The following is a 13,468-nucleotide window of genomic DNA, read 5'->3' as shown; positions in this document are numbered from 1 at the left end:
AGGAGGCCGTGGAGGGACCACAAAAACTCTACCACCACCCAGCAACGTCAGGGTGACTTCACACTCGGGTTTGGCTGTAACAGCCACACTGAGCACAGACCGTGAGACAGGCAGGGAAGGTGCATGGGCCAGCACAGGCCTCGGGGGCACTGCAGGGGAGACAACACACACAGGGGACAACCTTCACGTTGTCACAAGCCACTGGCCATAAAGAGGCAGGGGAAGGGAGTGAGGTAGGGGCTCCTGCACTGTCTGCTGGGGCAACCCCTGGCCAGTGCTCAGAGCCACTGGTCCCCAGGTAGCTGTGCAGGCCATGGTGCCAGAGGAGCCTGTCCCTATGGCAGTGTCCTGCTGGTCCTCCACCCCACCCTGACCCACGGTTTGGGTAGTTGTGGGGTCAGGATGCACCACTACACCCAGAGACAGCAGCCATCGTGGCTTCACTGCTCTCTCAGGAAATGGGGTGGCTTTGGCACAGCACTACGTTTTGGTATTCCTGGTGGTGGGACCTCATCAGGGCTGAGCTGGGCTTCCTCTGTCCCTCACAGCTCTCCCTGCTCCAAATCCCCCGAGGAAACTTCCCTGTGGGGAGGCAGCATGGGAGTGGGCAGCACCCATTGGCAGTGGCTGGATTGTCACCCTCCCAGGGGGTGATTGTCACCTCTGGGAAGCCCAGCCTAGGCTGGCACTGCAGGAGCCCTGGGGGTGAGACACTGGGATGGGGAGAGCAAGACACAGGGACAGCTGTAGGCAGAGGCAGAGCTGGGGCAGTGCCCAGAAGGGTCAGTGAGGGAGGGCAGGAAGGTCCTGGCTGTTCTTTTCCTACAGCTCCACATCCCACCAAGCCTCTGCTCTGAGCTCCAGGCAGTCACCTGAAGACAGAGATCAGCAAGACACTGGGACTGCAACACCAGACAAGCTGCCAGCAATATGTGGGGATGGGATTGGCCTGAGACAATACACAGTTAGTTACAAAATAAATCCCCTCCCACCCACCCTTGGAATACAAAGAGCAGCAGACAGAACATGCATCTTTCTGGCCCTACAAAATAAGGCACCAGAGTTACACACGAATCTCGGATTGTCTTTGATATAAAAGGAATTCCCACGTGTCGAAGGCAGTTGATGTCTGAGTGCATAACAGGGAGTGATCTTCACTAGCTTTGGGTTGGCCAACCTCATTCCTTGGCCTCGGTGGCTTTCTGGAACAGGGGAAGCTGCAGGAGGGGAAGAGAGAAGCTGTTAGGGCTGGAGGAGGGGGAGGCGGGGAGCTGCCTGCATTCTGTGGTGGGCAGGGCTGGGGAAGGAGGGGCTCCCCGGGAGGCTGAAAGCTTCCAGGCAGGTCCCCGTACCCTAGGAGCTGCTGGCATTGCCAGCTGCCAGTGCCAGCTCACCTTTGTGAGATCCACACCGGTGATGGCACGCACAGAGGCAGGGATCTCTGCCAGCAGGCGGTTCACCTCCGACGCAGTGCTGTTGTCCTGTCCACTGAGAATAAGGATCTCATCCACTTTGGAGAGGGGAGCAGATACTTTGGCAGCGATCTGAGGAAGCCGGGAAAGAGGGTGGGATGCGCAGTGGGATGAGCAGTCAAGGAACTGCTCAGCAGTCCACTGGGCAAGGTCCCTGCACACCAGACAGGGCCTCACTGTGCTCCTACCACTTGTCCAGAGTAGAGCAAAGCTGCTTGCTCCTCACCTCAGGCAGTGCATCCAGCACTAGAGCCAGCTGGGCAGCTTCTCCATACTTCTGGAGCGCTTCTGCTTTCAGCTTCATGCCCTCAGCCTCTGCCATCCCGATGGCCTCGATCACATAAGCCTCCGCTTCTCCGATCTTACGGATCTTTTCTGCCTCTGCCTGAGCAAGGAGGACTCGCTTCACCCTGGAAAGGGAAACCCAGCCCTGGAGCAGCCTGGATCCCTGCAGAGAGCCCAGGAGCTGGGGCTCAGGAAAGCACTGTGCTCCCACCTCCCCCAGCCCAGGTCAGGGGCTCACTCACTTCTCGCCCTCAGCGATCTGCTGGATGCGGTAGGCCTCGGCCTCAGCTGGCTGCTTCACAGTGGCCACCAGCTCCTTCTCCATCCGCATAACCTCCTTCTCTTCCACCTCGATTTGCTTCTTGCGCTGCACCACCTCGATTTCGATTTCCTCCTGACGGATCTTCTGCTGCTCCTGGGCGCTCTGGAGCTCATAGGCCAGCTGGGCCTCTGCCCTCTGCACATGGAGGAGAGGAGGAGTGGGGTCTGGGTCATAATGTGTGTGCAGACATAAGGACCTTTGGCAGGTCCTGAAACCAGACACAGCTCCTGCTACTGAACCTCTTCCCAGGGCTGACACCCCAATCCTCAGGGCTGTCCTTCCCTGTGTGCTCTTCCCACCGCACTTGAGTCCAACCAGCTCCATATTCAGCCTGCATGACCCTCCCCACTCTTCCCTCTCCTTGTTGCATTGAGTATCTGCAAACATGAGTGGGAATCTGCTGCAAGAAGCTCATGCAGTGACATACAGACCTGGCTTCTTCCACCTCCAGCTCTCCTAACAGATGCAGGAGCAGGAAGCTGACAAGCCCCAGAGCCATCAACACCATCACAAACCCTCCAGGGACCAGCAGTGGGCTGTGGAATACTCTCACCTTAATGTTGATCTCCTCGGTGAAGGCAGCTTTCCGCAACTCAAAATCCCGTTTGGAATCTGCTATTTTGGTATCTGCCATGTACTTGACATCCAGCATTTCTTTCTTGCACTCTGCCTCCTGCAGAGAGGGAACAGAAAGCAGAGCTCCAGGGTCTGCAGCAGGAGCAAAACAGGCTGCTCCAGGCGAGCCCAGCACGTCTCTGCACTCACCCGAATGCCAGCATCTCGCTCGGCTTCTGCCACTCCAATGTCTGCATCCCTTCGGACAGCTGCAGTCTGAGTCTTCCCCAGGGAGCTCAGGTAATCCACCTTATCATACACATCCTGGGGAGAGGAGAGAAGTCACAACCACTTCAAACGAGTGACTCCATCTTGCTCCCTTCCCGCTGAAGCTCAGGGCAACCATTCCTGCGGTTAGGCCAGGGGCAGAACATGCCATGTCAGCTGCTGCCAAACAAACAGGGAAGGCAGGGAGAGGCAGGCTCTGCCAGCATCTCCCCCCGACTCCCTGGAGCCTGGGTTATCAGCCAGCTCTCACCACGAGCCTGTTTACAGAAGCAGCCAACCGGGTGCTCTTGGCCAAGCTGCCTGGATACAGGACATGCTGTGGCGGCTGTCATGGAAACTCCCGGAGGGCTGGGGCAGGCTGTCAGCCCGAGCCTTCCAGCCAGCTGCAGCGGAGGAGCCAGGCTCTGCCCTGCTGCTCCTACAGCTCTGCCCACAGCACAGTGCCCAACGTCTGGGCATACCTTGATGGTGAAACTCATGATTTCGATTCCCATGCGACCCACGTCGGGAGCTGCTACCTCCCGCACCAGCTTGGCAAACTGGTCCCTGTCCTGGTAGATCTGTTCCACTGTCAGGGTACCTGCAGAGGGGAGGAAGGTGAAGCACTTTATTTGGAACAGGTAACACACAACAGTGTGGGTCTAAGATCAGCAACATCCTTGTTGCCCCTAATCGCTTCAGGCCTGGGCATAAGGGCATAATCTTCTGTCCCTGCAGCAGGATCAACATCTCAGTCTCACAAGCACAACCACCACCCATATGAGCTACCTGTAGCCCACGGGGACTCAGACATCTCTTACTGCAGGCACCGAAAACTCATTTATCACAACTCCCAGCCATGCAGCAGGAGCTGCTGAAGGGGAGATGCCACCTCTGCAGTCGGCAGAGGAAGGTCCCATGTGGCTGCTGTGGTGGCAGTGATACTGCTGGGACCAGCCAGCTGAGAAGGGACAAAGTTACTTGAGATGCCTTCAGGGGCACAAGCCCCTCCGCACCTAGGATGGAGCGCAGGTGTCCCTCCAGTGTCTGAAGGACCACGTTCTTCACATCCTGCACGTTCTTCCCCAAGAACTGCTCACAGGCCACAGCCAGGAGCTCCTTCTCAGTCATTATCTTCACCTAGAAACAGGAGACAAAACCAAAGGGATGAAGGTGCCTGACCAAGAAAGAGGCACAGGCACCCAACAGCAGCAGCAGCAGCAGAAGCAGCAGTACCACCACCAGGCTGCCAGGCTCCTGTGCTGCCAATGCTCCAAGGGACCATGCTGAGCTGTCACCAGGCCACTGGACCAGCCAGCAAGCCCCTGCTCACTGCTGTGAGGGAGAGCCCTGCTGCAGGCATACACCAGTGGCCAGGGCAGACACCTCTCCAAAGCCCAGTGCTAGCTCAGTGTGGAGAGGTAATCCCTGCAGCCATCTGTCCCACAGCAGTGGGCACAGAGCTTGGCCCTGCCAGTCCCACTTGATGAAAACTCTACCAAAGAGCCTTGAACTCCCAGTTCAGCCACTGCACCAACACCAGAGCCAGGAGAGGGCTTGCCACTAACACCCCTGGCCAAAAGCCATTTTGTTACCTTTCTCTTCCTCCTTCTTCACTAGAATTAATTTTTCTGAGCCAGGAAAGGCAGAGAACAAAGAAGAGTCTGACATGCCCAAGGAGCAGGAGCTCCATTTGGTGTTCCCTGGAAGGAGAGATGAGATGAGATGGCCACAGTACACTAGTTTGTCCTGCCCATGGCTGGGAGTTCCCAGGTGTCCTTTGCAGTGACCCCAGCATGCCAGGGCCAAGACTTGGCTGTCCTATTCCACACAGTCAGTCTGGTGATGATCCTCAGAGATGGGACACATGGTCAGTCTGGTGATGATCCTCAGAGGTGGAACACAGCTGTCCCAGCACTGCTTTCACCTCTCACAGTCAGAGCCAGGGGTAAAAGCATCCCCATTCCAGACAAGACAGGGGTCTTATGATGGCCCTGCTGGTCACAGGGCTGCTTTTTAAAGGTAAAATGTGATACATATCCCTGTGGGGTGTGTTAGGCAGAGGTCTGTGCTCATGGAGCTCTACAGGACCCAGCTATGAAGAGGTGCAACCCACCAAGGTGACAGCTGCTGGTGGCCATGTCCAGTCTGAGGGTGTCAGGCAAAGCCTGGACACAGGGAGGTCCCTGTGTCTACAGCACCAGAGAAGGGAGCAGGGCCACAGCAGCCCCACAGCTCTCCGGGTCCCACAGCACCCTCTCATGGAGACAGCTGGGCTGGGCAGTGCCTCCTGTCCCATGGGGTGCCCCAAGGGCCCTGCCTGGACCTGGTTCAGAGACTTCCAAAACCTCAGGCATGGTACAGGGCCCCTACAAGGGTCCCAGCGCACACTCTTGAGGGGTTTGCAGCCTACACACCCCATCCTGACACAAGCAAGACTGCTTTCAGCTGCAAAAGCAACACAACTATTTCTTGAGAAAGTCTTGTCTGACAGCCCATGTGTCTGAAATGATCCCTTCTGAGCCAAACAGTAGCACCTGGCCTTGGCACTGCCAGAGAGCAGGACAACTGGGACTGACCATCACCTATGGGGACCAGAGGTGGACCACGTTAGACAAGACAAGCTGGCCAAGACTCACCTGCCACAGTCCTGTCCCTCATAATATGAAGCAACACCAACCTGGGCTTCTTCCCAGACTGGGTCTCCCACTCCAAATGTCAGACTCAGGCAAGCATGGCAATCCAGTTCTGCTTTCTCCCCAAATCCTCTGGGATCCTTTCGGGGCAATTCCACAGTGGTTTCTCATCCCTGCACCCTGGGCCAGCAATGTGTCCTTCCCAGACAAGTGAGAGTTGGGAGAGCTGCTATGGAGCTGCACGCAGGAGTGTGACCCCTGCATGAGGCTCCTCTCCAAGCAAATGGGAGATTTTTGCAAGTATCAAAACCAATTAGACTCAGAAGCCACATTTATGGTGTGCATCTGTCAGCAATTCCACCTCTCCAAACAATGCCCACCCCTGGGAACTGCAGGGAGGGCAGAGCATAGAGCAGGATGTTCGTTAGGAGAATCCCTGCAGTACTTAGGAACAAGGAATGATTCAGCCTCTGAATATAACAGCCAGTCTACCCCAGTAAGGCTTGGACATGCCCACAGGAGCTCTGTGCAGAACACACGTCAACCTCCAAAGCAAAGGTTGCACGAAAGAAACCAGAGTTGAGCAATTTGCACTCAGCATGTTTGCAGGGTTTCAGGCAGGGCACTGCGACACTTGGTGCTTCTTCAAATGTCATTCCCATCAGAGGGAGAGAACGGAGCTGGCAGGGAATCAGAGCCTCCATCCGACAATCCCGTGTGGAGGATCGATACTGCCGCACCCTGCTCCAGCCAGCTGCACTCCCAGCGAGGGGCAGGAGACAATCCAATTAGCTTGAGGCTCAGGAAAACGGGACAGAAGGATATGGAGCCCAGCGTGGCCTAAGGCAGCAGCATCCCAGCACATCCCAGCACACAGCCAGCACAGGAAGGAGTCTACTCATTGCATCACTCTTCAATAGAAGAACAGCATCCTTATGCACTTTAAGCACTTCTATCGTTACATAAAGCACTCTAAAAGCTGCTTCTGTAGTAATAATTTGTTTTCTTTTTTCCTATTTTTCTCAAGCTCAAAGAACACTTGCCTCAAAAGTACTTCTGCAAACTGAAGGTAAGCCCTGCCATGCACATCCCCAAAAGAGGGGTGGACACTTTTGAGCCTACTTTCTGCATGGCAATTCTTTGCATCTCGCCTTTAAAATTAACTGACAGTGAAAAAACTGAATAGTGAGAAGAGAGAATAACATGAATGAGATGAACTGGGAGCTCCATTTTTAAATCAAGGCACCTGGTGATCCAACCCTCTGCTACCATGTACTGCCCAGCCTAGGCCGTTTTGCAGGCAATGGAAAGATGTCCCAATACTAGGACAAACGGGAATGCTGGCTTCACAGAAATCCCAAATACAGAAGAAAAAAACCTACAGACTTATAAAATGAGTGTGAAGAAAACACAGGTGCACACATTTTACCAACCATGCAAAGACCACTGGGCTTATGTGACACTTTAGCGGCTAAATGGATATAAAGAACAGGAAAAGCACTCAGAGGAGGGCATAAAGAACTGGAAACTGAAACCAGGGATACTGGTTCACATCATCAGAGCCAGAAGGAGCCCAAGATGTTGGCTCCTGTGCTGGTGCACTTGCACACAGCCCTGTTCCCCCAAGGGCAGTAGGATGATGGATTATCTGCTGTTGAGTCATGGTCATGGCCGGCCCTTCTGCCACGTGTGACAACCCAGAAACCACTTTGGGCTGAATTCAAACTCTCACTTAGACACAGCACACAGCTCTTCTGCAGCACCAGCTCAGAGCAAACCAATGAACCCAGGAGGAACCTGCTGCCCTGGGAGTACTGGGGGGAATCTGTCAAGTGCTTGGTCTCAAAAGGGCTGCAGCAGCCACAGTGGTGTTCCCTGGGGGAGCCTTTTGACCCACGAGGGACTATGGTCACACCACCCAGCAGCTTCCCTTGGCTCCACTTCACCCCACAGGGAATACAGCAGCCACCTCTCCTGCAACAACACACCTGGACATGCCTCAGACACATGGTGACTACAGCCTTGTGTGCACTGAGAGCCACTCTTGGTTTATACACTCAGAATAAGCTGTCTGCAGCAATTTTCAATCCAAGCATCCAGCTGCCTATTCAGGGAGCCCAATTCCCTCCCAGCATCCTCCCCAGAGCAGGACCTGGAGACAAGGACAGACTGTACCAGGGCAGCACACCTCAGACTCCAAGAAGTGCAGGGTTTTGGAGTGCTGTCACAAGCAGCAAGAGCTGGTTCTGACATTTGAAGAAGGCTGGAAAGAATCAAAATTCAATTCAAGCCAGAAGTTTTACACACAAATTTTAGTGCCTGGAGGGACCGAGATCTTTTTTTTAAGCTTTAACTCACCGTGAAGAATTACAAGCTCCACATGCTAATAATAACAATCTGAAGCAACAGAATACTCAATACCATCTCAGGAGGGTACAGCTCAGTCCTGCAGGGTCACACACAGCTCCAAGGGCACCACAGCACAACAGAGTTGCACAAACACATCAAGTTACCCCCACACACCTCATTTGTCACAGGGGCAAATGAGACACCAGAAAAAGAGATATGATTTTGGGGAGAGGATGAGAAGTCACAACCCCCTTCACCACCTGGGACATGCTGGAGTGTGTTTGAACCAACAGGGACAGTGTAGGTTTGTACAGGGATTTGTTTCACAGCAGTTGGCTTCTCTCTCTGGACAACAGCAACCTCTTAAGGGGGAAAACAAGATGTTAAGTTAGAGACATGCATTCCTGAAATGATGTTTTGGAGTTACTGTACCTGTGCCACACCTGTGACAGTTATAGCTACCCCCTCCGCCGTCTCTACGTCCTCACACTTGGGCTGTAACGTCATTATCTCTAGGGAAATCCTGCCAAAAAATGTAAAATATTTGCACATTTCCAGGTAACACACACTCACCTCTTCCCTTTGCATCTCCTGCCCCAGGCTACCTGCAGCACTCAACACAGGTAATGTAAGACAGGTGCAGAATGCAGCCAAGGGAGCACATCTGTGACTGGAGACAGACACATCACTTTGTCCCAGAGTGATGCTTAAAGGCAGTTCATCAGCAAAGGCTGAAAGTCAGACTGGGAGTGATCTTGTGACCCTTTCCCTCCTGCTGGGTTAGTGAGGTGGCTGCCAGCTTTGGGACCCCAGAAGTCCCACCCTCAGAGGCTCATTGTGCCACACTACCCAACACTGTGGCAGCACTGGCTGGTGTCTAGTTTAAAAGCACAGCACAGAACTGGGATGCTCCCAACCACCTCACAGGAGCCCTGGTATTGATACTGCAAGAAGCATCCCTGTGTTAGCACTACCACAGACCTACCCCCTCAACTGGTTCACCTCTCCATCTATTTTCCAGTGTACCGTGACCCAAAGGCAGATGGAAATGAGTCTCCAGCTCTTTATGGCCATGCTGTTAGAGTATGAGGCACTCAGGAACTGATGCTGCAGCTCTCGAGCTTTCTCAGTCACCCAACGTGGGCTTGAGGTACTTTGGTCAGACTCAGCAATCTGCAGGTCAGAATTTGGTAATATAAGAGACATGTTTGGCCATGGCAAGTTCTGCTCCAGGAAGCCAAGCCTGGCTCTCATGTCAGCTACAACAAGCTGGAAAGGCGTTGGGAGTCAGGACAGGGAGCCACAGGGCAGACAGCTTGTGTCAGTGAACATTAGGTCAAATATCTGAACCGTGAGGGGGCTGCCCTGGGTTGCTGTGTGCACACTGAGTTGCTCCAGGATTGGCTGGAAGTGCTGAAACCTATGCCTGCAAGTTCATGCCTGCCTTGGCCACTGTCCTAATTAAACTGGCATGCAAACTAGGAGCTGATAAAACAGATCTCACTGTCCAGGACATGAACAGGCATTTTTTGCCATATGCATTCATAGCTTTAAGCAGATACTGCAAAATTTCAGCCTTCTGAAGGCCTAATCTATACTTTGAACTTAATTTCCAAATTGTTCTGCTGCTTAGCTGGCAATTCACAGGGTCATTACTGGTTCAGAACTGCTCACAGTGCCAATGCTAGTCCTGTCTGCTACAACTCATCCAAGGTGTCTGTGCTGTACTTTCAAATGTGACAACATCCAAAATGGGCAGTCTTCAACGTGGAGGAAGAAGGGCTGAGTGGAAATCCACAGCCAAAACTACAGAGCCAGGTACAGTTGCAGTTTTCCTACATGTGGACAGGTTTCCTTTTGAAATGGCACAAGACCTGTCCCAAGTCCTGTACAGAATCCAACTTGGCCTGCCTGTGGCTCCACACAAAAGCAAATGCCCTGCTCTCCACCAAGCACACAATGGAAACAGTGACAGCAAGGAAAGGGTCACAGCAGGAGTAAAGGTTAGGTAACAGCAATGCTGAATTTGGAATTTGCCAAGGATGTCCCTGTCTGCATTACCTATGGAGTGCCTGAAGGCAAGTGCTGGAGAAGGAGAAGGAGAGGAGGGTATTGAGATTTCAGCTGTCCCGTTAGAAAACCATTAGTTTTCGTGTTATCCTGCTGCTGCTGCTGCTCGAAACAGAGGGATAAATGGTTAGACAGGATAGACAGGATGTTAGGAAGCTGGTGGATTATTACCTGTGCAACCCCTGTTACGTACACTGGAACCCCCTCCGACGTCTCAATATTCTCGCAGCGACAGAGGATGGTCATAACCTCCAAAGACACTCTGAGCAGCGAGGAATAAGGGTAGGACAGCAAATATACAAAGCAGTTACCAGAGAGTAAGACACTCATTGCAAAGGACAGACGAGACTTTCAGGTTTCAGCTTTTCCCTGTTCAGTTTGCCTTTCTCCCACTGCCTGCTCCCAGGGCCAGACCAGCTTCCCTAGTCATGGTGGGGAATTTACAGCATCCAGATGCTTCTTTTTATGAGGATAAACAGGCTGGGGGCCTGTCTCCATCCTGCACATGAAACTGAACCTGGGCTGCTGTCCTGAAGTCAGCTGGAATTCTCTCTTGAAGTATCTTCCACACAGAATATTCATTTTGGTAATAATTTAGATGCTTCTATGTCAATACTTAAGAGGGGCCAGTAAAATGAAAATGCCTGAAACCTGGATACCCACCCCTGGCTAAGGCATTGAGGAGAGAAACTGCTTCCAAGTGCTGTCCTGGGAAGCTGAATTAATACCATTTGGCTCCCTCAGAGGCATATTAGACCATGTCTCTCTCACTGCTTTTATTTCTGACCTCTAAACAGGGACAGCATTTTTTCTTCCGTGTTTTTCCCCAGTGCTCAAGGTTGCAGCAGGATAAGTGCCCAGCACCCTGCCAGCTCTAACTGTTCCTTTTGTTCCCAGGTTAGTGCTACCTGGCGGGATGCCTCTGACAGCAACACAATCGCTGCTGTCTCTCTTGCTCGCAGCACTGGCAGTTCCAGAAAAAATGTCCTAATTTCAGAGGTGGAAATCTGCCTCACTCTTCATGTTAATGCAGTAGGTTCCATCTGGGACACAGCTTATGGCATTTGGGAAAGGAGAATTAAACCCTACATCCCACAGCGTGAACTGGGGGTATTGATTTTAAAGTAAAAGATTTGTTTGGGTGCTGGAATTTCTGTCAAGAGCCTCCTTTGCCCTGACCTCTATCACATGACACCTCATTCCTGGCAAGCAGTTCTTGGGCCCAGATTCTGCCTATCCTTAATAAATGAGTCTCCCAAATACATCTGTTACCTCCTACACTTGTCAGATCAAGGTCCTGCACCATTCTCTGCACCTCTCACATAAGAAAAGGAGGAGCAGAAACCATTTGTTCAATTAACAGTTCTCCCAATGAGATGCTTGACAAAAAATCAGGAATGAAGCTTGTCTGGATCAAACACAGCCCTTAAATATTGAGCCCATAAGCTGGGCCTTTCCTTCCCCTCCCACCTCATGGAGCATGGCTGGAGAAGCAAGGCTAAAGCAGCAGGTGTTAGCTGAGCCCTCTCCATGCAGCTGAAGCACCACAGTCAGTGCTCATAGCAATCCTGAGCACCATCCACCTGGGAGAGGACCTGAGAGCTGCTGAGTCAGACACCAGCAGCAGCCAGGACCCCTTGGAACAAGGCAAGGTGCCTGACCCCAGGGTGGGTAGTGTATCATCTGCAGAGTGAGGGCAGAAACATGCTCCCTTTGTCTGCTGGTGACAACACAGGAACAGGGAAAAGAGGCTGGAAGACCAGGCAGTAAGGCTTAACTACAACCTCTGGCCATCACTCAGTGCAAAACCCAAAAGTCATGTCTTTATCCTTTTCCCTATTATTCTTTCACACAGACGGAGGAAATCTGCATCAGTGTGCATGAGGGATGTGTTGGGAGAGAGATAGCATTCCTACAGATCCTAGAGACAAAGAGCTGAATTAGCAGGACAGCAGCACTACCACAGCATGTTAGCTCAGAGACCAGACCGTAAGCAGCAGCAAGCAAAATCCACGGCTGAGGAAAGGGAGAGAAAGGAAATCCCGTGGGTTTAAATCGGAACAGTCTGCTCCCAAGGTGAGAGCAGTCAGCAGATCTTTAGACAGAGAGACTCGAGGAGCAGGAGGGGGCACTGGTGCACTGCAGGCCACAAACGGGTTTGTTACTGGGGGAGGAGTTGGGACACACTGGGCAGAACTCTACTCCTCTTGTGAACTCATGGATGAGCCAGGCTGCTGCCCCTGCCAGCACCTCTGCCAGAGCCTCAGAGCTGTGAAAAGGGCTCTTGCCTTCCTCAGCACTCACTGCACCAACACAGGAAGAAACACACTGACCAGCCAGGCTAAGGGTCTCTAGCTCGGTGGGGTATAAGTAAATAAAAAACAGCTAAAAAGGGAAAAAACCCTGGAAGAAACCCCAACCCGATTACCTTGGGTTTGAGAGGCATGAACAGAGACCATTTGAAAAGTACTTCAGCTGACAGCATGGGATTTCTTTTTTGTGTGTGTCTTTTGCATTGTGACACCCAGCTGTGCCCATGCCAACAGTCAGTCAGCACAGAACTGATGCTCATCCATAGTTTCATACACAGTGCCCAGTCCCTTGTTCCTAAAGACACTGCTGACAGCCCCACTGGGATGGCTTTGCCTAACTCCTACTCAAAAAAACCCCACAAATAATGGGGTTCTCCTTACCTTTGGGTGTCAGTGATGCACCACCAAGCCCAGGCCCAGCCTCCATACACATACTGCTTCACATCAGAGCCACAACAGCCACCTGCAGCACAGCAGAGAGCACAGGGACATCAGATTACACACACATTGCTCTTGGACAGGGAATAACCTGCATCCAGACTGAGGCATAAGCAACAACTTCATAATGAGCCTGCCCACCTGGGAACCCAATGCTTTTCCTCCCCTCCATGGGCTTCACATGGCAGTTTTCTCAAAGCAAACATTTTTGGAATTGTCTTATAAAATTGGAAAATAGTATTTGTAATAATTCAGTATGATGAACAGTAAAACACAGAGAGCAACTGTATTTCAAACCAGGACTTTACTTTAGTTAAACAGTTTAAGTAAGCACTTTTCACAACTAGAATCCTTGTAAGTACATGCTACAGGATTTTGAACCATGATGCACCAGCTCTGTTATAGAAAGCCATGTAAGAAATCCATCTCCTATCCCTAATCCCACACTGCAAACTACCCTTTAATTCCCAGAGAAACCTGCAGGTCAGCATTGGAGGAGAGAAGAAACCTTAAGCTCCCCCAAAATACCTCCTAGTTCTGGCCTGTGCAAGTACTACAGTGAGTGAGGCTTTGACAGTGGTGCCCATGGTTTGAGCAGCCACCAGAACTCCTATGACACACTTAAGATTTGATCCTAGTGAAGCCAGAAGATGCCGTCTGGATTTTCATACCTCTGATTTAAGGACAAGACACCTGCTGCCTTTCAAGTGAGCACCCTGCCAGTGACCAGCCCCAGGTTTCATGCCTGGGAAGGGAGGAGCT

At 52.1% G+C, this 13,468-nt stretch overlaps 1 protein-coding gene across 1 annotated transcript; it reads right to left on the bottom strand.

Annotated features, from left to right (window-relative positions):
• Positions 1-894: 894 nt before the first annotated feature.
• On the bottom strand, positions 895-12,747 carry FLOT2 (flotillin 2). Its single transcript, XM_009083215.1, has 8 exons — positions 12,650-12,747; positions 3,384-3,502; positions 2,845-2,958; positions 2,633-2,752; positions 2,000-2,214; positions 1,699-1,882; positions 1,395-1,544; positions 895-1,217 (listed from the first exon to the last, which is right to left on the bottom strand). Exons 1-8 carry the CDS (start codon positions 12,699-12,701, stop codon positions 1,179-1,181), a joined length of 993 nt encoding a protein of 330 aa, XP_009081463.1. The 5' UTR covers positions 12,702-12,747; the 3' UTR covers positions 895-1,178.
• Between the last annotated feature and the right edge of the window lie 721 nt (positions 12,748-13,468).

This window comes from Acanthisitta chloris, unplaced genomic scaffold (genome assembly GCF_000695815.1).
Source record: "Acanthisitta chloris isolate BGI_N310 unplaced genomic scaffold, ASM69581v1 scaffold15160, whole genome shotgun sequence".
Taxonomy (NCBI): Eukaryota; Metazoa; Chordata; class Aves; order Passeriformes; family Acanthisittidae; genus Acanthisitta; species Acanthisitta chloris.
Note: the sequence above shows the minus strand (reverse complement) of the source record. Positions and strands in the feature narration are given on the sequence as shown.